The sequence below is a fragment of the Ornithodoros turicata genome, chromosome 3 (genome assembly GCF_037126465.1).
Source record: "Ornithodoros turicata isolate Travis chromosome 3, ASM3712646v1, whole genome shotgun sequence".
Taxonomy (NCBI): Eukaryota; Metazoa; Arthropoda; class Arachnida; order Ixodida; family Argasidae; genus Ornithodoros; species Ornithodoros turicata.
In genome coordinates, this window is record NC_088203.1 from 6407786 (window position 1) to 6433311 (window position 25526).

Genomic DNA, 25526 nt, shown 5'->3' on the forward strand with positions numbered 1-25526 from the left:
CATGACGCGACTCCCATCGTATTCGTTCCTGGAAAACATGACAAACAAAGTGCGTTCTTTCTGTGTGCAACTTATTGAACTAGTTCAACGATCGCAACTTCCACTCGCACTGCACTTGCACATCCCTATTCCCTTTTCGAGGAGTGCTGACCTCAATCCACACGCGAGTTCCCGATTTCGTTGCACTGCGCGTCTTCACCGCGCAACCGAAAAGAATCGACTGGCGGGTGGCGGCAGACTGATCAGACGACCAATGTTTCCGACGAAGAAAGGAAAGGTAGCCGTTTCTGATGCGCATGCGTCTCTTGGCAGAACAACGCGCGCGAAAGGAGCCCGCAGTCACCTTGACAATTGTCGGTGTCAGATCGCAGCAGAGGTCACTTGCGAGCCCTAGGAGTGGACGAGTGGACGCAACGTACAACGTCACATCGTGATGGAGGTGGCTCGTCATTTCTCACGTGTCTTCCACGGGAGTAGGAGAGAGCTCTCCGCACTCGTGAGAATCAATCTGCGCGCGATATTTTTCTGCTACGCTCATATCTCTTGCGTGAAATTATTTTTTTCTCGGTCTTAGACTGCTCCTTTAAAGGTCAGCTCCGGGGAAAATTCACTGTTACAGATCACAACAAGAGCAAGCAGGCACAAAGATTTATGCCTACTGAGTGGACCTGTACCGTGTATTTACGGAGAAATTTATTTTTTTTTGTTTGCCGTCCGATCGTTCGCTCGAACCAATGACATCACGATCAGCTTTCGCTTTGGCTCTTGTTGGCGTGCTTACTTGCTCGCGGCTTCGCAATCACCAGCAATGGTCAGGCTGAAAATGAAATCTAGAGTCGCCCGTATATACAAGCACCACGAACACCGTTCTCTTCGTCTAAATTTGATCAACATCGTTTTCCTTCGGCTGCTCAGTGCACACAATTTCGTCTGAGGTGTCATATCTTATGAGAAATGCGGAGTGAGAGAATTGTGAGAATGCCTCTGCTCCTCGTCGTACGAGCTGGTACGCTAACAACAAAGATGTTTCGTATCAAGTTACCAGTTGACCTTGTGCGTGATTGGAGAGTACGAAACCAGTGGTTTAGTGCTCTGAACTTATCAAGACAACTGTCGTGTGTGCTCGATGCAATGTTACGAGGTCGTTCACCTGTCGGTGGATTCGGACTCGAAAACACGCTGAAGAGGGATGCGGAACCCACCTTGTTCGACGACAAAGAGGATCGCACCAAAAAAAGGGCCGAAGGTGTAGGTAAGTGTCCGCACGAACTTTCACTATGGCTTGCACACAATATGACCATGTGAACGACAAATATGGGGCTGCTGAGCCCTATTGTCCGCCGCTGTATGTGAAACTACGCAGTTTCACAAAGAAGTTGGTTGCGAAATTGCATGAGTTTGAGAAGCCTGAGCCCAGGCACAGAGAAGATGAAACAGCCACAACAGCTGAAATCAGCAAAAACTCGAGGGTTCCTGTTTTGAGACGCTCTGTATCTGTCTTCACTTCTGCATGATCATGTTCAGCTTTTTCCCAACCAAGGCACATCCCCATACCCGAAGCTGTGCTGTGTCTGTGAGTACTGTGTATTGTAATGCGAGGTTGTCACATGCTACAAATCCCAGTGTGTTATTGTTCACTGAAATTCACTGACTCCAGCAACCACCAAGCGATGACAGTCACCATGCTCATACTGATAGGTAATGTCGCTTCATGAAAAACATTGCTGTAACGTGCTGCATGTTCCAAGAGGTAGCCACATACCCTTTGTAGTGCACGCCGTCATAACACACATGTGCAGTTCAGCTTATGTATGTTGTTTGACAACATATTTTCTATTGGAAGGGGTACGTTTGGGGGCAAGCTTAAATGTATAGAAGCATTTTGCACATTTTTTTAGCAGTGGTAGCCTTAACCGGTATAATTATAATAGATGCTTCTCCTTGCTCAGGCCCCAGAAAAATATACATGCAGCAGCAGTGGTGATGCAACATCCGGTGCCACAAAGATGGTGCCACAGCATTGTAAACCACCTCTACTGGTGCACATGGACAAGCAATGATAATGGGAAGTTGGTCCTGGTAAACTGGCTCACAATATTACCATGGATATTTGGATCATGGTGTTGCTTCACAAATTCATGAGAAGCAAGGTCTTCATGCAAGCTGTGCACATTGAAACAGATTTGAAACAGAAACATTGAAAAGCAGATTTCGCTCCATGAATGTCATTAGCAATATTTCAAGCTAGCAGCGATTACAAAGTAACTGTCCTGCATTCCTCCCTTGCAGGGACTGAATCACTTGGAAGGGATAGTAGACGACATCTCGTCTTCTGAAAGACATCCCCCATCATTGTGTGCACTACGAGTTACCTTGCCTCAATGGTGTTTGTCGGTCATGTATCTAAGATATCAGATCACCATTTCTACCGTATCCGTGTGCCACATATTGTATATACAGAAGAGGAACGCATGCAGGAAAAATACTGCAGGAAAAATGAAATTTCATCTTTCTTTTACTGTGCAGGCCAGTTCGGTCTGCTTTCGGCATTCTAATAATATTAATTTTCATGTTAGGCTATGTCCAGGAGCTCACAGGAGCTGCGCCCAATCTGTGTGCGGTGGCTGTTCAAGAGACCCTGAGAAGAAGCAAGAGGCTACACGAACTCACGACAGGAGTACAGAAGTACACTAAAACATTGACAACCCTGCAAAGCACTAAATGCAAGTGGACTTCAGAAGGGCTTCACTGAATGTGTACAAGCAGTCTCGTACCTACGATTTCTGGTTTTTGGCACCTCATTCATCCTTAACCGGTGGGTTCTGTAGAAGCTTAGGGATGGGGAAAGAAACTGCACACGTTTTATGTGCACACGGTAAACGGTACTCCAGGTTCTTCAGCCGTTTGAACTATATGGAGTGTCGGGGAAAGATAGATGTCATACTTTACAAGATAAAAACCCTCGAACAAATGCCCAACTAAAGCACAGGCCTCAGAGCTACAACCATTCCCAATGGTTGGCGTATTTATTCCCATCTTGGTTTTAAAAAACACATTGGTACAGTGCTGGACAAAAGCTTGTGAAACATGCATCTTCTTCAGAGATGCACGTTAGCAGGAAATGAGACCGTACGGACTTGCAAACAGGAGACTAGGTTACCTAGGCATGTCGCTGCTAGCGTGTCGCTCCGATGAAGGGATGTGCCGGAACGTGTTCCATAAACTGTTGTCTAGCACTGAACAACGAAGCTTCGTTTACATTTATGTGGTATTATGGTGTTGCAACACCTCTGACTGGTTGGTGGGGTAATCATCTCATTTTGACACCCAGGCTGACCACAAGACATTTCAACTGCACCAAGGGTTTGTCCATCTTGCAATGTCCTAGTTCACACGTGGTGGTTCACCCTTGGCTTGTTCACCAATGTCCTTGTTCATGCAGGTCTGTCAGGCAGTTCTATGATCAATAAAATTGTGTTACACATAAAACTACAGTATCTGTGAAATGTGTGGAAATGTGCAGTAATCCTAGACCTAACCTGTCTGCTGGAACCAGTATCCAGATCCAGATGTAATAGTGATGTAGCCAAATGTATGGTTGTTTTTCAGGGGTTTTTTTTTCTTCTTCTTCTTTCCAAATCTTTTATTAAACTTTTACTGTGTACTTGTACTGTACAACGTATTACGCCTTTGTTTCTTTCTTCTTTCTTTTAGTACTATACTCTTGAGCTCTCAAAAGCCATGAACGCGCTCACGAAAGTATCTTGTTTGTGCTTGTATATTGTGGTTGCTCTCTCCTCAATGCATAATTTCGGCAAATACGCTCAGGAGTTGTTATTCATGTTAAATTCTTAAGCACGTACCTGCAGCGTGTATGTCGCTACCGTATGCGAGTCGTTCACACGATTACAAAGCCCTTAAAGAAGCTTAATTACTGTTCCAGGAACGTCAAACACCAAGTATTCGAGAGAGAGAGAGAGAGAGACGGGCGTAGTGTGCGACTTCGCAAGGAGCAAGTTATGCTGCGGTTACGATAGGAGAGCGGAGTCTCGCAAGTAAGCAAGCAGTTGACTTACTTTATCAGATAGAACTAAAATTATAGCAAAAATAACTTTCGTACGCAGGCGTAGCACAGCCCGGTTGATAATACGTGATGTACATGGTGCTCTTCGCCAGTTAGCCGCAGGCCGGCAACGCGGTAGCATAACTGCGTGGATCCTAAGCACACAGGTGGTATCAACAACGTGTTTTGGCGTTGGCAGACCATCCCACAAATCAAGAACCACTGCAATCAAGAAACGTACGTTCATCAAGCAGACGCTCCCTGCCACCATTGCTTGTCTACATTCCCTTATGCTCCGTAGAGAGGGAGGGAGGTCTTCAAGAACACTGGTACCAGTTACGTCGGCACCTAAACCAATGCCGTCAGGAAATGGCGGCGCCCATGTGTGTTTCGAGATGGTTAATTTACGAATATTTAAAACATGGGGCCATTCTTTGGAAACGAAGGGTGGTTTCGGACACAGTTCCATATGGGCTTCCAGAATATCGTTACAGTTTCAAAAAGTCAAGGTACCCCCGTAGCTGACCTGACCTGACAAGTAATTGACAAGTCTACAACACAACAAGCATACATGGCATCTTAATTTGTTTCACCATTAGAGCGCGTCAAAGTTGGCTCACACGACGATTCCTTCGTCACATTGGCTTTGCATCGACCTCGATGAATGAAAATTTCACCGGCCAACAAACACACGTCACACTGTGCAGGACTGGGATTCCTGTAACGGTGAAGTAACTCCGACTGCAATGGAAATTCTTTGCTATTCAAATATGAAGCGCACAGGCAATCGCAGAGCATTACCGCAACTAAATCAAATCGAACAGGCATGCAGTATGACACAGCGCCAGCACGGAATTATTAAGCCAAAATTCTGACATGTCACCCTGCCGTTACTCTCATAACTGCCTTTACAAAAAACAACTAAGCAGTCCGCGGATCCAACCAACATCTAAACCACTAAGCCAACACCGCCCCTTGCCGCCATTATGAGGAATGAAGATACAGGCGCTTTGCGAGCCACACTGAGCTCCTCATCTCTTTTCTCTTGGAAACAAAACTGGAGCATCCCACAGCTGCAAAACGACATTCATCTTCACAACTTTCATGTCCCATATGGGCATTTTCTGGAGAACTCATTTTCACTGAACATCAACATCAGAAAAACAGCACACCGGTGCATTTTTCCATGAAGCCAACATGACGAAAATAAGTCCTCCAGGAACAATACGCTCTTGCGCTTCCATTGCACTTGTGCACCGTCGAAGGGCCTTTCTTTCTAAAGCTCGGGGTCAGATATTCTAACAAAACTAGACGGAATGCATTGCTTCAATTGCTTCAATGCATTGCTTCAATTGAGGGTCGCGAGTACGCCGGTCAAGCCAACTTTAAGTATCGGTGTCCGGCAATTCTGAGAAGGGGTCTGGCCAGGTCTCGTGCGTGTTAACCTTTGCAATGACACCTGTACAGCATGCAGTGCGTTCAGCTTACTTGTCTAATTTGTAGATTTATGTCTTGCTCTACGCATGTATGGCAGGGCAGTCTCTGTGCAAGTGCGCACAGCCAGGTTTATCCTCGTTACGAATTACTGAAGGCAGGGTATCCCGGTGGACAGTCGCGCCTACGCCCTGGGTCAATACAACATTCCAATGCGATGCCCAGTTCTCGCAAGATGTGCACACAACTGACGGAACGTTTCCTGATTTGTTCACAACCCAGGCGGATCGGCCTAACTTGACTTTAGCGATCGGCTGAGTTTACTGGAGGTATGGATCGTATAATGAGAACAGACACTTACAAATGATGGAGCTGCACCCAGCCATGGCGAAGGACTGCGTACGATGCAAGACCTGCTGTCAGTACGAATCATCGAGCTACGAAAGATCACGTAACTGGCTTGTATTGCTCTGTAGACAAAGAACAAAGGCTTAGCAAAATCATAGGGTGGACGGCATCGAGAGATGCAACAAAAACTGTACAGTTCTGGCCAGAAATTCATCTGCCACAATCTCTCAGCGTGCGATGTACCTGACAGCGCAACCATAGGCTGAATGGTGAACGTGAACTGAGCCGACCCCAACGTGATCAGACCCGATATTTCAAACCCTTATCGTCTCTGGCGACATTAATCGAAGTTCAGCATTTTCTCGCATACGCGATGGCTACTGCCGCATCCCCTGGCGAAGGCACTGTATGCTATCCCGACCGTCACTGGCACATGTCCCTGCGCCAGCACCTCTCACCATGCCCCTTTTCCGGCGGACGCTTCTCCTTTCGCTATTTCTCACGCCCCTGCCGTCAAGCGGAAGCACAGCATGCGGCATGCTGTAGAATTGAGTGAATGATTATGCCACTCAGGGCATGCTGCATGCCCTGAGTGGCATAATCATTCACTCAATTCTACCATTTTCTACACTCGATTCTACCATGTTGTCGCGGCGCTAGCTGAAGCCACGGAGGTCACGGACTTGGCCGCTACCCGGCCGCTGTCATACGCCTCCCGCAAGGCAACTAATTCGCCCAAGTGTTTCCAACGGCAAGAAGGGCTTGAGATGGCAGTTATTCCGTCTTATGTGCCAGCAGCTCAGTGACCGACCTGATACTCCAACGAATGTTTCCGTGGACTTGGCTGTCGCTTGCCTACAGAGTTTTGGACATCGCGCGTCTTGGCATAGCCCATTCGTCCCTTCCCGATTGCGCCCTTCGCCATACCGCTTACGACACTTCTCGTCTCATCGCTCAGATAGAGACACGACAGAGCTGGAAGTTGGGGCTCTACGACGCAATTCTCCCCCCCCCCCTTTCCCTGCTTCGCGTACGTGTTGACGAGAGAAGCAGCGAGAGTGCACAGGATTATGAAGGTTCTTAATGACCAACTGGGTTAAATGGCGAACGTGAACTGAGACTGGGCAACGCTGTCAAACATCGCGCCGGAAGAATGTGGAACTTGTACAGTTCTCATCAAAGTTGACTTCCGATCTGCGAACCCCGGTGATGCTCAGTAGAAATAACATTATATTTTTTACAGCTAGAGGGGTAAGCCTCGTTATGAAGGCGTTGTTTTCTGCTATAGGCACTGTCGGGGTGGCTCTCTTTCCGCTTCGCAGGCTGGAGCGGTTTTCAACTTTGACGCGAGCTGTACTTGGTACCATGGGTATATGGTATCGCTGTACCATGACAAGTTACGACGCCTTTGCTCTAGAATAACCACACTCACCTCAAAAGGCGAGCGAGATTGTTATGTACGCCGCTGTCTTTTCCGTCAGATCCCTCCTTCGTTGCAACACCAATGATTGGCCCTTCCGTCGCTCTGATCAAGTTCTGTGTCATCTGAAAAAGTTTGTCCTGGTTAGTCCTGGTTATGTTTATGGTCCTGCGATACCATAGAGACGTGATACTGCCTGCTGGTCATCGCGTCTGTGTTGCACTTAGTGGGTTGTGAATGCAGACGAAGTTTGGTTTAGTAGCGTAGTGTGTGTGATAGCGCATGTTTATTCACACTGCATGAAATACTGCGGGTATACCAGCATTTTACTAGCTGAGCTGCAATACAAATCGCAAAAAACTCTGCCGGTAATCGGGCGCTCGAACAGTGCGGAATGCGCGAGCGGTGCATTTTCTCCTTTGCGTATTTTCTCCCTAGCGGCTGGCGGAAGCTCATTCATGCATTCAGACGGGGCAGGGGAGTGCGCCGAAGCGATCCAAACCACAGCGCGAGCACATTCAAGTAGAGCCTGCACGTGCCCGGGCTTGCCCGAGCCCAACCCGACCCGGCTGGGCTTTTCGTTTTTGTGCCTGGGCCGGGCTCGGGTTTCAGCCACCAAGCTCGGGCGGGTACGGGGCTTGACAACGCCGGCCAGGCCACGGTCGGGCATGTAGGCGAACATATTTCACAAGACTGGACAGCTGATTTTTCATGTCACTTTTTTTTTTTTCATTGGATATGGACTGTCATGGTAAAAACAACAACTTTATTACAAGATGATGACTGGGGAGTTTCATCACCAGGGGCGGTACTCTACCCCATTGCTGGTATCATGGATGCATGCACGGATGAACTATCACTTTATAGGTGATAATGCTTATTCCTCCATCGCTCTTCGTCAAAAGAGCGAGGGAGCGCTCTTTTGACGCGACGGAAAGATGCTCCGTCCAAGTTTCGGAAGTTCGGGCCCATTTCTGGAGACTCGGGGAAAAAACGAGTTGGTAGTTGCTACCAACTGGATTCGTTTTGTAGACACCTACTCAAGTAACATCCACGCAGTAGCGGATTCATGTTGGGGGAGGGGGATTTTATTGTAAATTCTTCACAGTCGTGAGGTTTAACAGCTAGTACGGAAAGTTACAAGTACAGTAACTGTACAGTACTGTACAGTTAGTTACTTTATCTGGTGCGAACAATGAATATCCATGAGCGCTTCTCGAGAACAAACTGAAGCACCCACCAAAATTGGGTATTAATGTGGCATGTAATTTACAGTGGGACAAACATGTCAGTGAAATATGTTTGAAGGCTAGGAACCGTCTTTGGTTACTCAAAAGAAAACTGAAGTACAGTTCGAGAGATGTGAAACTGACTGCATACAAAACACTGATCCGTCCTCTGTTGGAATATGGTAGTACAGTATGGGACCCATACAAAAAGAATCTTACGGCCCAAATAGAAAAAAGTTCAAAGGTTGGCAGCCCGTTTATCCAACTTTAGGCGAACTGACTCTGTATCTAATATGTTAGAAGCCTTGCAACTAGAAAGCCTAAAAAGCATAATAAACTAAAGCTCAATAGCCAGATATACTTAGAATCGTTGTCATCGCAGTCCTTACGTGCGCGACATAGTAAGGCTGTGAAACCATACGAAGCAAGGGTAGACTTGTTCAAATATTCATATTTCCCACACACAATCACAATCTGGAATGCATTACCTGAACATATAATATCTGTGCAAAATGAATCTGCCTACATTGAGGCCCTGAGCAATACTGATTTAATATAATGTTATGCTAATGTTAGCGCTATTATGTATTGTGGTTCCCCGATGAGATTATTTGGTTTGTTAGTTCTTTTGTTTATGATTAGTGTTATGATTGGTGATTGTGGTAGTGTTGAACCCCCCTGTAACGGTCCCACTTGGGACTAACAGTATTCGAAAATAAAAATAAAAAATAAAAATAAAATTAATAGCAAAATTAATATGTTGCGACTATAAATCCGCGGGCGCTCCCTGTCACTGCATGTGTGCATGGAGAGGTGGTCTTTTTTTCGGTTTTGTGCGTCGACCACAGAAACCAAATCCGGAGTACATGATGGCTGATGATCGATGACATACGCGAACACAAAAATTGGTAACCGTGATTGACTAGTTTTATGCTGCTGAATGCTCACTTCAGTTCCGCCTGTTAATTTAATTCGTTATCAACGCGTGTCTGTCTCACCCAAAAGCTGAGCCACAGATAGGGCCGCGCCGCGCATGTCTCCACGCGGCAATGGTACATGAACAATTAAGCAAACTGAAGCGCCTTGAGATGTGCGTATGTTTCAGACTCAAACCGATTATTACCCAACGCGGTGCTGTTTTTCCTTCGCCGTCGCTAACGCTGCGGCTATAGCAGCGTGATTGAGAACCGTACACGACCGCGGACGCAAAACGCCTGCGTTGGTGAGGAATGTAAATGACTCGTGAGGTTTCACGAGGCACAGCGACTGTGGACACTATACAGCCATGCACGGGCCCGACCCGGTCCGGCCCGCGGGCTGGACCGGGCTTGTTATTGGGTGTGTTCTCCGAGCCGACAAACATGCTTCCGAGAGTCAGGCTCCACCGGGTTGCGTCATTCCTGTGTATAGTAATTGCAAAATCAATCAAGGGACACTGCATTATGTGTATGATTCGACCCTCTATAACATTCTCAAAACCACTTTACATTGCTCCTGCTTGGTGAGAAGGGTAAGGATTGGGAGGAGTCTGTCGACGCCATCCTCTACATCCACAAAAACTTGGTAGTGTAACGATAACGCGCTTGCCCGCATGCGTCCTGGATTTAATTTGGTCTCGTGCTGTTGTGGTGTCAAACCAACGGTTCTTGTATATTTGTGGCCGTGTCTTTTCTTATAAATTTACTTACAAATTTTGTGTGATAAGCGCTAGAAACGCGTAACGTCTGCAAATACTAGGTCGGGATCTACGCGCTGGGTCACCGGGGCGGGCCGCATAAAAACATGGTCCGGGCCCGGGCCGGACTGGGTCATTTGTCGATGCGCCCAAGCCAGGTCGGGCACGGAAAAGTCGGCCCGTGCAGTGCTCTAGTGGACACCACAACTCACCTTAAGAATGCTCACACTGGCCTCATTGTTTGTATCCCATACAGGTCCTATTTCTGCGCCCAACACTCCGGTCGCAGTGAAACCCAGCTTTAAGAAAGCGTCCAATCCTGTTCGAGGTAGCTGTTGCAGGTTCTGTAGAGATTCTGTGAGACTTCTGCAAGAACATCACAGCTGTTACACAAAATTCTAAGGCTCCGCCGTAGGAAAAATCAGAAGACAGAGCTTACAGGAAAACACAAAGGGGAATTTATTAACACATATAGGGATAGGGGTCGACGTTTCGGCAGTCAGCGCTGCCTTTTGCGACGGGACTGGGGTTTGGTGACCAAACCCCAGTCCTGTCGAAGGCAGCGCTAAGAGCTAATTGTTTACGTTAACTAATGTATTAAACTACTAACTGTTTTACTTCCTTTCATGTAACTTCTGTCTCCGGCTCACATATGCGTTATTTTATATTACCTCGCGGCTTTCAGACACTTTATCTTTGCATTATATATATATATACATATACAGGGTGTCCCAGCTAAGTGTATACAGATTTTTTAAAAATATATCTAACACTTTTTCCAAGATGAAATCAATTGCAATATATTACATACATTACATTACATACATTACATATGCTGAAGGGCACTGCCTAGGAGGGCATTAGCAAAGTCCAAAGGCAATGTCGTATCGTAGCCGTTTCGAGAACAAAAATCCGTTCGATAGATCGCCCGCAAAAAAACTCGTGAAGGAACGCTATTTTTTTCTTTATTTTTTTCATTGCGCTTCTTAGAAGACGCGTCTTTCCTTCATCCCAAATGTGAGAGGGAGAAAGCATACTATCGCCTCTCGCGTCCTGGAAAAAGATTAAAAGGAAAGAGAACATGCAACCCAAGATAGGGCCAGTTTCGATAGAGTCAATAGATACATTTGTTTTTGTTTTGTTTCCGCAAGTTAAAGCTCATCTTCGACGCATGAGGCGGCACTGTGCTCCTTCCCCCTCTCACGTTGGGGATGAAGGAAATACGCGTCTGCGAAGATGCGCGATGAACAAAATAAAGAAAAAATGGCGTTCCTTCACTAATTTTTTGCGGGCGATCTATGGAACGGGTTTTTGTTCTGAAAACGGCTACGATATCAGGTGACCGAAAGGAACAGATGTTCTCATTGGGACAACTTTGTAGCTTTTATAATTAGTAAGTTAATTAATGCAAGTTAACTAAGCCTTTGGACTTTGCTAATGCCCTCCTAGGGAGTGCCCTTCAGCATATGCTATATTGCAGTTGATTTCATCTTGGAAAAAGTGTTATATATATTTTTAAAAAATCTGTGTACACTTAGCTGGGACACCCTGTATATACCTACGCCTACCTACCTAGGGCTGACCAGTCCCAAGTAGGACGAAACAGCTGTACTCAGCTGGGAGTGCACGCTCAAACTGTAAACATATAGGGACCGTGCGACACCTATAGGGGGAGAGCTGCTCCGTCGCGACAGTGCCGCCAGTGGCGGTCTTGGACGTGTCCGACGTGATACCACGCCGCCAGTTCTATGCATTCTCAAGTGGAACCGTAGCTTGCGTGGCGACCTCCGTAATTAGAAGGGCTAATTTTCGAAGTGCAAATAATGTGGAACCTTTCTGGGGCGCGAACGAAGAGAATGGAGACAAACTGCACAGAAGCAACCACCGTATTTATAATGCATCTAACAGTACGGAAGGAGAACAGCCACTCGCGTCTGCCCGGTCAAAACACCTGTAAGTGATACGTCGAGAGGATGGTTATTTGACTCCTCACAAAATGGCTTGCTAGCGAAGGCTATATACGTGTATTCCTCTGACTCCAGCCATTTGTAATATGTTTTTGACTGAGTCATGTATTCCCTTCGTCGTCTTTTACACACATAGATTCGTCACTGAAATTTACATCGTGCGTCAGTTTTCTCCATACAAATAAACACGTGGGGTCACAACTTATTGCCTGAACTTGTACTGCAGTTTTTCCAGTATCTTCAGATACAATAACAAGAGATCCTCAAAGAAGAAAGTATATGAGTTTTTACCTCGGCTACCGCCGTAAGCTTGCGAGACGACAGCTGTGAAATGGTCGGTGAGTAAATACTAAACCTTTTGGACAACGTAGAACTTCTGTTCTCACTGTGAGACTCGTGATACCGAGAGCAATATCGGCTCTGGGCACTGGTGATGAAACACCTCAATCATTATCTCGAAATAGGTTGCCGTTTGGTCGGTGCATTTGACGGTGATACAGTATCCAGCGGCGTTTCACCGTCACGAAAGTGGTAACTGTAAATCATTGATCATTTTGCAGGTCCCCATTCAGTTTCATTGAAACTAGAACAAAAGAAATAGAATATGTTGTGCACACCTCATGCAATGGCCGAACGCGCGTCACAAACGCTATTCGCTGCGAGTCTAGTGACCTCGGTGGACCAAAGGTCCTTGAAACTGACAACGGTCCCTGCTACACAGCGAAGGAGTTCAAGAACTTCACCAAAGACTGGGAATTCCATCATATCACCTCAAGTCCGAGATACCCACAATCTAACGGCCTCGCTGAACGAGCAGTGCAGACAGCCAAGAGTGTACTTCGAAAATGTGCCTTAGATGGAAGTGACATACAAATGGCCCTCCTCAACCTAAGAAACACACCAAGGAATGAAGGGCTGGGATCACCAGCACAGAGACTGTACAGCCGAAGAACAAAGACCACCATTCCAATGCACAGCCAAAGGTAATACAAGGTGTGAGACACAAATTGAATACAGAACGTGACCGGCAGAAGAGGTATGGTGATCAGCACACAACGCAAGCACCGAAAATGGCCATAGGCCAATCAGTCAAAGTGTGGGAAGGACACCGACACTGGATCCCTGGCACGGTCATACGACACTTGGACGAACCCCGTTCGGTAATTGTTAAAACACAGAAAGGTCTACATCGCCGCAATACATCTTTCTACATAATTTCTGACGTCTGTTGTCAGGCCAGGCCAGTATACTGTTTCTCGTGCCCTTTTCACGCAACTGTTGCTGCGAAGGTGTCCTGCATGTATCTGTGATAGTAGTCTTTTCCTCCACGCTTTGGGGATGACAATTCTGTCATTCCTGAAAAGTATGTCCTCGTAAACTGCAAGTTCATCTCTAAAGGACCAGTATAGTTTTAGTGTTTCACTGAGCCCTTTTGTGTCACTTGGCCAGCAGTTTTTTCTGGTTTCCATGACCTCTTGAATGTCTGTCTTCTGCAAGATCCTTTTTGAGTTCGTTCATCGTTTCTGGCGACATAGGTGCTATTGCCAAGACTTGTAGGTCTTGTGTGCAAATGTCGGCGGACTCGTTATCGACACAGTCTCTGCTAAGCAAGTCTGCAATGACAAGCTTTTTTCCTTTCTTGTAGACTATTGTACATCCACCAGAAACCTTTGTAATCGGGGAGGTGCTCTACTCAATGGCTTTCGTGCGATGCTCTCTATTGGTTTGTGATCAGTCTCAATGGTCAGTGGTCTTCCATATATATATTGATGGAATTTCTTGCACCCATATCTGATTGCCAGTGCCTCTTTCTCGATTTGTGGATAATTCTGCTGAGCTTCTGTCATTGCTGCAGATGCATATGCGACAGGATTTCCTTCTTGTAACAGCACCGCTCCCAAGGCTTTGGAGCTGGCATCAACCAATATGGTTACTGCGCCATTGACGTTGTAATACTGCAGCGTCGGGGCAGTCTTTAGTGCCTGTTTTATTTCTGCTAGCGCTTGCATCTGTTCTGACGTCCAAAGGAAGTCTGAACCCTTTGTAATGAGCTTTCTGAGCGGTGCCATCTTGTCTGCAAGGTTTGACACAAACTTTTGCAAGTACTGTATCATACCTAGTAGCCTTTGTAGTTCAGTCTTGTTCTTTGGCTCGCTGACTTGATCAATTGCGGCTACTTTGTCTTGGTCAATCTTCCATCTGCAGTTACCGTATGACCAAGAAACTTGACCGAATTGCTGTCAAACACACACTTGTCTCTGTTAAGCTTTGCGCCGGCTTCTTTCAGTGCTTCCATGACTTTGTGTGTATATTCTTGTAGCTTCTCGCTTGTTTCAGCATACACCGGGGCATACCTTCTAGGATTCAGCTGACAATCTGTTGGAAAACCTCTGGTGCTGTAGCTATGCCAAATGGGACCCTCTTGAAGCAGTACCTGCCCCAGGGTGTGCTGAAGGCCAGATACTTCTTTGTGCGTTCTGACACTTTCATTTGCCAGAAACCTTTCTTTAGATCTAAGAGAGTGAACCGCTTGGCACCTCTGAGGTGAGCAACAATCTCTTCCAGAGTCTTGAGTGGGTAGTTACGTCTGATTAGAACCTTATTGAGTTCTACTGGGTCGAGGCAGATCCTTATTTTTCCTTTGTTTCACCAGGACCATCTCGCTGCAAAGTGGTGTTGGTTCCACGACTTTTTCAACTATTCCTTTCTGTTCCATGCTGAGGAGTTCCTGCTTGGCTTCCTCCATAATCGCATATGGAACTTTTCTTGGTGGCCTGTTCACCAAATTCTTAGTTGCTTCCTCTTTTATGTCAGCATCATACACAAAGTCTTTTATGCATCCCATACCTTGAAATATTTTGTCGTCTTCTTGTACTGTTTGGACAGTGTGCACTCTTCTTACCAAGTTGAGGGTCTCGCACGTGTTATGACCTAAAACTAGTGTTACATCTGAGTCCACAACGAGGAATCTCAGCACTGCTGTCTGTCCATGTACAATGCATGTAGCTCTTACTTCTCCAATCACAGGAATTTTGTGATTGCTGTAGGACGAGATCCTCTTGACAGATGTCTCAAACACCTGTAATCCCATTTCTTGGACTACTTTGTATGGGAGGACATTGCACTGGGCTCCAGTGTCTAACTTCATAGTGACCTTGGTTCCATGTTTGAATTGGATTTCTTCATGCCACGCTGTCTTGTTTTCCTCAGTCTTCAATTCGGACACGTACATCTCTTCTGTGTCATGTGGGTCATCAATCGTGTGGACGTTGTGTTGTGCTAAGTTTCTGCTCGTTCGGCACACAGCTGCAGAGTGTCCCATCTTTGTTACAAGTTTTGCCATATGCGGGGCATTCTCTAGGTTTGTGGAACCTTCCACAAAACGTACACGCTTTTCTTGGTCCTGTCTTTTTTTGTGGTTGCTCTTTCATCTCTGTGTCCATCTTTTGTGTACTCTTCGTCTTCTTCTTCGTAATGGAGTCCAATACCTTTGTATCTCTTTGATCTGTTGAGATGCCTGTTCACTTGCCCTACACGTGTTGACCGTTTTCTGCAGATCGATCGTCGGATCGCTCAGTAATTTTTCTCTGACGTCGTCGTTCTTGATACCGACGATAATACGGTCTCTAAGTAGCTCGTCTGTCAGCTCGCCAAACTGACATTTCTTCGCTTGGAGTCGTGCGGCGGTAAGGAACTCGTTGAACGTCTCGCCTTCTTTCTGCTTCATTTCGTTAAACTTGTATCTTTCATAGGCGTGATTAGCTTTTGGCGTGAAGTGTTCCTTGAATCTCTGTTTCGCGACTTCCAATTGCTTCTTTTCTTCGTCGCCGAGGGAAAGCGTTCTGTACACATTCTGCGCGTCCGGACCGATAACTGTCATGAAGTTGGGGGCATACCACTCATAGCTCTGTAGCCAATCGTCCCATGTGTTCGGCGACTGCGATGACACATCGAGAGGCTTGGGCGTTTTCAGACCACAGTCTGCCATAGTTTCGGAATTCCTACTTGCGTATTTTCTTGCCTGTCTTTTCCGGCGCAGTCTTCTATCCGTTCTTTTGCGCTACATTGTTTCTTCTCGAGGTCTTCTGTCTGCTGTTTCTAACCCCACTTCTGACACCATGTCAGAAACGATGTTTACATAGTTACAAAGGAATCTGTCTATATATATCGACATATCGAGTATTATATCTGATGATTGATTTGGAGTCTGGCTTTGGCTCCTTCTTTGGCTTGGAGATGCCGATGGCGATAGGTACGCCTACTATCTTGACACTAATGAAGAGTTCTTTTAGGTGCTGGCACAGTTAGCGATGCTGTGCCAAAAAAAGATACCCATACTTCACATGTAAACATGCTCTACGCTCTGTATGCTCTAGCTAAGCTCAGGTCCTTTGTCCCTATCAACACTTTGCTTGTTTATTATGCGCTGTTCCATTCACACCTTTCCTACGACCTGGAGGTATACGGTCTTACGTATTGCAGCAACTTACAGCCTTTGCTGGTGGCTCAGAAAAGGGCGCTCCGTATTATACTCAATTTACGTCCTCGAGAATCCGTAAGGTTTGCTTTTCCACTTCTTGGTGTCCTTAACAGTGTCTCTGATCATGCGCGATCTCTTTCACACACCTGCTAGCAGGCACCAGATTCCCGTACAAAATCCTGCTCGGCCTTACCCGCTTAGGCACGACACCAATACACTGCATTTTCCCACGCCTCGAACTAATTATGGCTCACTATCATTAGCATGTTTTGGCAGCCAGACCTGGAATAATCTGCCCCGAAACTTGCGCACAATTACCAACTCCACCGCTTTTAAGCGCAGTATTAAATACTACTTCCGCTCATCTCAATAGATAGCAACATGTTATTGCCATTTTTCCTGTCTTTGTCTTCCCTCACTCTCCCCATCGACTCGGATGTGTTAATGCATTTTTTTTATGTATCCTAGTTTCCAACTGTACTCATGACAGTGCTCCTCACCCAGTGTGTTTCCTTGAATTGTGTTCCTGCCTGGACTGCATCACAGGGCTTGCCCTCGCAGTCCTGTTTATTATTGTATATTGTTTTTCGTTGTTTGTGAGCAATAAAAGAAAAGAAAGAAAGAAAAAAAAACAAAGCTGGCTACCCGGCGGCTATCACGCAAGGTACTTTAGGTTTAGGTTTAGGGTTGCCTATTCCCTCCTGCCTACTTTCTCCGGAGGCCGCATCGCGGCGCCACCAGTTTGTCGCACAGTCCCTATGCTCAACGTGCAGCTACAGAGCTTCGGCTATTTTCCCTTTGTATATGTACTTGCTAGCTTGCACTGCGGCCTCCACAGGTGGCGCCGTCACCGTGGAACATTGACGTCTCGCAGAGACGCACTGTTAGTGCCGACCCAAGACAGTGTCAATTCCATACGCCGGGCTGACGAGACCCAAGTAGGACAAAACAGCTGTACTCGGCTGGGAGTGCACTGTCAAACTGTAAACATATGCTCAACGTGCAGCTACAGAGCTTCGGCTATTTTCCCTTTGTATGAGTACGAGTACCTATACGGCTACACCAATGGACCAATACATATATATATATATATATATGCAAAATGTAACGAAGAGACTCAGAAGCTTTAAGGAATTCGTACGAGACTGCAATTTATTACGTTTAAAAAATGACAAAGGTCAGCATTATATAATGATAGGGGTCTTGAATTAGTATGAGGCTACAATGTACAATGGGGAAATTGGGTGTATATATATATATAGGCTAAAGAGGTTAATATATCAGACGGCTGCGAACTTGCAACAAGTAAAATAAGAAGACGTGGACGACAGATTACAGGAAAGTTAACAAAAACCAATTTATAGATTATAATATGCTATGAAACGTTTAAAAGAACGGTCAACGTTTCGACAGTAGCACTGTCTCTAATATATATATATATATATATATATATCTTGAGAAGTTGGAGTTGGATCGGACGGCTACGTAATTATAGTTGAAATAAATGGGAGACAGAAGACGAAAGTAGGGGAAGTAACAAAAAAAAAGGGTTTATTAAAACTTAAAAATCATAAAAGTTAGGGAGGATGTCTACGTTACGGCGGAAGCCGTCCCGAAGAAGGCGGAGCTTCCGCCGTAACGTAGACATCCTCCCTAACTTTTATGATTTTTAAGTTTTAATAAACCCTTTTTTTTGTTACTTCCCCTACTTTCGTCTTCTGTCTCCCATTTATTTCAACTATATATATATATATATATATATATATATATATATATATAGGTTAAACGATAAGACGTGGACATGGGTAATTACCCATTAAATAAATTTGTTAACTTTCCTGTAATCTGTCGTCCACGTCTTATTCTACACATTGCGGCGGAACCAGGGACAAAAATCTCTAGCCGAAAAGCCCCTCGCACCTGCCACAAACCATTTCACAGAGAGTGGCTTTAAATGAGTAAATGCGTAAACGTTAAAAGAGCGGCTGAACAAATGCCACCAGCTGTAGATCTTCCTTGTGTTTACTCGTTTGCTTGCTTTTTTTTCTTTTTGTGAACACGTACGACAGGTTCAAGGTGCTTCCGTGGAAAGATAACCTTCCCTGTCGCATACTCTCCCAAGCAGCATAATGTACTGAAAGAGTGCAATAGATACCGTCCACCCCTATTGCACTCGACTTTCGGTACATTGTGCTGCTTGGGCTGAGTTACTTCACGGCCAAAGAACGAAAAAAAGGAAGAAATGAAACAAACAATAAAAAGACAAAGCGCAGCGTTGTCATGGTCAGCATGCCTTCTGATAGTCTAGCAGATACGGCACCATGCAAGCAGGGGCGGATCCAGGGGGGGGGCCCTGGGACCGTCGAACCCTAGCTGTAACTGTAGCTCTCAATTAATTTTTAATGTGCATAATCATTATACGGCTTCCCAGGTCTCTTAAATAAATAAATAAATAAATAAATAAATAAATAAATAAATAAATAAGTAAAATAATAAGACGTGGACAAGGGATTACAGGGATAAGACGTTTAAATGAGCATGGAAGGAGTGGAAAACATTTTTTTTTCGCTTCAACGTCTTCTACAACAAATAAAATGAGCTGCATCGAAAGAACGATGAGCGCAGGTAACCACATCCACCGCTCTCCACATCCGAAGAGCGCCGAAGCGAAGCCGAAGACGGCGTGACGTATCAAGGGCTACGGGACGTAACCCGTGACGTCCAACGGCACAGCTGAAACAGCAGCTTTTACGTCACGTGGGGCTCGTGTCTCTCTCCCGTGACTGCCTTCTCAGTGTATTGCGCAGTGCCATTACGCCGCAGATCGGAAATATTTTGCATGGTGACTCCTTGTGGACAGCTTCACAAATGAAGCAGGATTTCGTGTCATGTTAAAGCTCACTTCCATGCTCCTTTAAAACAATGGTCGACGTCTCATAGTATATTAAACTAATTTTTAATTACTTCCCAGCAAGCCGTTGTCTGTTCCCCGAACGGCGAACACAGAATTACACCTTACTAACGTCTTACTAGAGAAAGACAAATTTGGACAGCGTCCGAGAAAAGACACCGACGCTCATGTTCCGCTATCGTCTTGATTGTATCTTTCAGAAGGCATGCCGTTCCAGGCGCATTCTGCTCAATAGTCCGCCGCTTTGTGACAGCCATGTGGGGCAGTCTGACGAGACAAGGAAACCTTACTCACCCGTGATGGAAATCGATACCAAACTTCGCCCTGGAAGACGCCATTTCATGAACCAGATTTTCATATGCAAGGACATTTTTGCCAGCGTATGAGATATCGGTAGGCGTCACATGCATTGTAACAAACAACATGTCGCATTGCCCGAGCTTGGGGACCCATCGACTCAATTCTGTTGACACGGAACAAATGATTGTGTCCGCGTAGGCTGGAAAAGAGCGTGCCGCAAATTAACATCCACTCGTAACGAGCCTAAGAGGTGAAGTACAAACAACTCATGGAAGAGAGGTGCTGACTCCAGGAATGGAACCTGGATCTTTATCTGAGAGTGAGTGAGAAAGATGAGTGGGTGAGTGAGTGGGAATAGCGTGGTTAGCCTGCTGTACTTGAGGCGCTATAGCTCAAGAGAGAGGGGAGGGAGAGGGGAGGGAGTGTGGTGTAGCGGTCAGCATATCTCAAGACCTATGTTCTATTCCTGACTTCAGCACCTCTGCCTCAGTTGAAATTCGTTAATTTCGGGGCGTGCGAGCTGAAGTGTCTGTCATACGTAAGTGTGGTCTGCCTCGGGAAATTCTCACACATAGTGTGATGCAGCAGTAAGGATAAGGGAGAGAAGTCACGCTGCCTATTAAAAGGAAACCAATCGCCACTTTCACTGTCATGAAAAGAGTGTATGCAAGTACACAGCACAACACATGCTGCAGTGGCGAGTGCCTAACTCTTTCCATTCTTGCAAATTGCATACCAAACGCCTAAAGGCAAAAGCTTTATTGTAACGCATTAAGCGTCATAGCTGGCATGCATACAGATCATACCAGAAATCACCGCATCAGCTTCAGGAATTTATGTATCCTGGGCCGTCGTCAGGCAAAGTGACAAGGATGCGCATGAATAGTGGTGTGCTACATGTTCAGTGTAGTGACTTAAAATCAGTGCTGGGTCAGGCCACTCGGATAGACAGGACAGTTCAATTATTAATGTAAGTAAACAGAAACAGTTATTGCGGTATATAGATAGATTGGTATTGTGATATTGTGGTGCAAGATATTCATAAGGCGCTGAGCTCGCGCCGTTGGAACTATACACAAGCAAACCCTGATCACGTTTTAGTTTGGCACACTGCAGTCAAATAAATCGAGCTGCGCGGTTTTGAATACTTTAGAGAGAATTGTTGCGGTGAGTGTCCCAGATTGATGACGCATATTCAAGTCTTATATATGTCTCGCAAAGGTAGTGGCAGCATACGTCAAGTGTTTAGTATGTCGGGGGGTGAGACGGAGATAACGACTTAGGAACCCTAAAGTACGATTGGCATGTGAAATATGACGAGACCAAGAAACACTGTTGGTCAAAACACCGAGGACGCAGTGAGAAAGTGATAAAAGGAAGAAAATGAAGTGGTACTGGTAAACGGTGTACTTGTACACTTTTTTAGCATTGATTGGTAAGAGGAACACGATGAGTGTATCATGCCATTTTGGAGGGATATTCAAGGCTATTCGACATTTTCCAATAGACTCGATCGTCAGCGAAAAGCTGTATACAGGAGACGACAAACTCGAAGACGCATCCATGTAACTATAGAAGTACTAATTTTCGCAAAATTCGCGAGCGCCCTTTTCTTCGCGAATTATTACGCGAAATATTCGAACTAGTTAGAGAAAAATGAGCAAACGAAATATGTAAGAAATTTTACCCAGGACGCTGAGGTAACTTATGTAAGCGGTTTCTTACGCTACATCGAATGCCAGTCGCACCTGCTCAATGCGGTGACAGGAATGACAGGAGACAGGACAATTCGGCTATGACCCAGATATCAGCCGAGTAAGGGCTCTCTAATATCAGCCCCCTCAGTCAGAAGGGCTCAAAAGGAAGATAAATACAACGGGTTATTACCCGGTTGTGATACATTTTGTTAATTTCTTCCTGGATTTTCAAGGTAGAGGGCCCTTAAGACCACTGGTGTAGGGTTAACGCACCGCGGTACCGAAGTTTCGCGAGTCTGGCTCCTCACGAATTCGCGAATTATTAAGAAATAAAAAATAGTTGGGGAATCAATAAGGAACCTTAGGGAATACCAGAGGTAATACGAGAGATAATAGGTCCCTGTCAAGAAGATATGTTATTAGGTACGATAAACTGAGTCCTTTGAGTCCAGCTAAGAACAGACGGTGCAGAAGTGAATGACGACTAAAATATCAGAATCAAGGAAACTGCGGTTCGAGGGGAACCCGAGAAGGCCCCAAAAGTCAGCACCGGGCGATTGAGAGGGCTACAGATTAACGGAGCGCCACAGCGAGCCCTTACCCTCTACCAGCGACTTGTGCGAGGAGTGCATCAAGAGAGGGGCATAGCATTGTGGACGAGCCAGAGCTCGCCAGAGAACCCCAGGCGCAGCGCCGATGATTATTTATATACCTCAAATGCCAAGAGGCATTACATGGGGGAACAAATAGTAACAGAAACAAACATGAGACAAATAGCACGCAAACAGTTAAGAAACAAATCATAACAAATACAATATTCTACAACATTCGCAGGGAGGGCATTCCACTCACGAATGGATGTTTGCATTCGGGAGTAATAAAAGTAATTAGTGTAACCAAAAGCTGCTTGCAGTTTACATAAATGATCAACTCTGCTTGAGGAGTGATGAGCCATTTGCAAATAATGAGACCCATGATGGAAAAGTTTATACATGAATGAGAGTCTTCGTATTTTTCTTTTTCTAAGAGAGGGATGAGTTGCATTTTTTTTTTTTTCAAATCTGTGATACTCTACCTGTCATATTTGTTATATATAAAACGGACAGCTTTGTTCTGAATGGAAAATCTTTAATGAGGTACTTCTGATAGGGACTCGATATCAGCGACACGTCCGAGTGCCTGATAGGCTAGCAATTTAACTGTGGGTGAAGCTAAATACAACGATCTCCGTAGGAAACCCAATACCTGATTACCTTTATGACATATTTCTGTGATATGATTGTTCCAAGTTAGATGTCAGATGTTCGTAAGATGCACACCTAGGTATTTAAAACTAGCTAAATTTTCAATTGCTTTACTCTTTAAGTGGTAGTCACACAAAATTCGTGTCTTTCCACTCGAAAAGACATTCGCCTCCATTAACCATTCATCGCATCAGTTTTGGATTTTCCTGAGATCTAACTGATCTTCAGACCTGACTGACCGATAAACAAGATCATCAGCATAAAGCCTAATACACGACTGAATTGAAGATGGTAAGTCTTTTACGTAAATTAAAAGTAGTAACGGCCCTAAAACAGATCCCTGGGGTACACCTGGTATTACCACAGAAGTCCGAAAAAGAATTTCCCCACTTAACTCACTGAGTCCTGTTCTGTAAATATGCAGATATCCAATTAATTAATACTAGTGTGAAGATTAAGAGTATAAAGCTTTTGAATCAGACGACAGTGAGGTACGCGAACAAATCCCTTTTTAAAGTCTATATATCGCATCCACTTCGTTATAAGAGACGTATATACAGGGTGTCCACGCTAAGTGTGAACAGATTTTTTAAAAATATATCAATCACTTTTTCCGAGATGAAATCAATTGCAATATAGCATATGCTGAAGGGCACTCCCTAGGGGGTCATTAACAGACTCCTAAGGCAATGTCTTAATTAACTCTCAATAATTCACTTTTTAATTATAAAAGCTACGAAGTTGCTCTAATGAGAACATCTGATCCCTTCGGTCACCAGATATACCAAAACCGTTTTCAGAACAAAATCCGTTCGGTAGATCGTCCGCAAAAAATTCGTGAAGGAACGCCATTTTTTTCTTTATTTCGTTTATTGCGCATCTTCCTTTCCTTTACCCCCAGTGTGAGAGAGTGAAAGAGCACAGTGCCGCCTCATGCGTCGAAGATTAGCTTTAACTTGCGGAAACAAAACAAACACAAATCTATCGGGTGACTCTATCGCGACTGCCCTTATCTTGGGCTGCATTTTCTGTTTTCTTTTAATCTTTTTCCAGGACGCAAGAGGCGATAGTGTGCTACCCTTATTTTAGTCCACTTAACGTGCTTGGGGGAGGAAAAATGCAAAAGAGCAGAAGCAAAGGGAAGAAAAGCAGGGTAGAGGAGAAAAATGTGTGCGCGTGGACCATACAGCTGCTTGAAACGTAAAGTGCGAATGGAGGCTTCCAGTTCGGTCGTGTATATAATTCGGGTCTGTTTCGCTCATCTTGGTCGTCACTAACCATTGCCCCAGACTTCACCGTTCACCAGATCAGCATGCCGTGAATTCGTCTGAACGGGACCTTCAGCTCGTGATTCTGTCAGTCTGGATCTCGGAGTGAGAGCATTTTATAACAAATTGTCATTGTGAGTGTCATCTTGCCTATCCGCGGAGGAACTTCCAGAAATCCCCTCTAGCTTTCTTTTTCGTCCTCGTCGTGGCTGCCGACATCACATGACCTTGTCTGGAATAGCAAAAGGCACACGGTACACTGATTACAGTTCTTCTGGCCTGGCGTACTTCCTTCTGTAATCTGGAACTCGCATGCTTCGAGGATAGCGAGGGTCAACGAGCTCTGGCAGGAGGTAGTCATTATAAATTCGCGCAAGGTACACCACCATTTTCTCGTTCCAAAAGGCGTCGTCCAGTACCTACAACGGAGAGGCAGTGCTGCCGGTTGGTTATGCGTAGAGTTGGCCGCGGATCTGGTACCAGTAGACATGCGTGCACTTCCACAGACCGCACTTCCTCAGTTCCGGTACGTGACTGTCCTGTACGCTTGCTACCGTCCGCTAGGTGGTCCTGATATATCGCGAATGTTCCGGTCACTATACGCGGAGTGTTCAGCGCAGCACAGAACTGAGCATGGGCTCAATGTCGCGCTCCACTAGAGAGGACTCACAAACCTACAGCGGTGTTCACGTCCATATGATCTTGTCCGATGCTTGGTGGACGCTCAGTATCAGCCACACCCTTTAGTCTGTACATTTTGCACAGTTTTAGTTCACTGCGCAATCCTTTTCTGCGTTCAGAAACGACTTTCATGTGTCCAACAAGTACGTCATGTGTACGCAAGTGTACCACAATGGGTGATGGTTTCCCAGCGCCTTGAAGCTACTGGACAGGTGCTACATAACAGTTCTCCATAGACCCCATAACAGTTCTCACAGCACAGCGCACAATGCCATTGAATTTGATAGGGCCACTAACAATGCAACGTTATGTATTCCAGTCCGCCAATTAGGGGCCTCTCTGCTTATCTCGCCTTTCAGCGGACCTGCACTCTTAGAAATGAGCTTTACCACATAGCACGCTCCTAGCCAACCATCATCCCGAATGACAACCTTCTCGCCCCTGATTTGTTGAAAACGGGAGGAGGAGCCTATTTTGTGCTTATTATGCACGGCACAAAATAGGCTCCTCCTCCCGTTTTCAACAAATCTAGGGCGAGAACGTTATCATTCGGGGTGATGGTTGGCTAGGAGCGTGCTATGTGGTGAAGTTCATTTTTAAGAGTGTGGCTACGGGAAAACGTCCCCGGTGGTAACATAGGCTACTTTTCAGAGGTTAGGTTAGGCTTGTTTTTGACAGTTCAGCATGCGGGTGAGGGCTACCCACAGATGGGCAAGCGCGCTATGCTATAGCAAAACCTACTACAAAAGCTACTTTCCTTGATACTTTTCTTCTGGAGACGCTTCTTCTGGGGACGATTATTCCGGGGA

General features: G+C 45.5%; 1 protein-coding gene across 1 annotated transcript in view; it reads right to left on the reverse strand.

Annotated features, from left to right (window-relative positions):
• LOC135387717 (uncharacterized) overlaps window positions 1-25526 on the reverse strand; it is a 74927-nt gene that overhangs the window by 21361 nt on the left and 28040 nt on the right. The window contains exons 12-15 of the mRNA XM_064616815.1: window positions 19822-20026; window positions 10382-10535; window positions 7278-7390; window positions 5859-5967 (exon numbers count right to left, since the gene is read on the reverse strand). Coding sequence (XP_064472885.1) covers window positions 5859-5967; window positions 7278-7390; window positions 10382-10535; window positions 19822-19952 — 507 coding nt within the window. The 5' untranslated portion in view covers window positions 19953-20026. The remainder of the gene's footprint in view (window positions 1-5858; window positions 5968-7277; window positions 7391-10381; window positions 10536-19821; window positions 20027-25526) is intronic.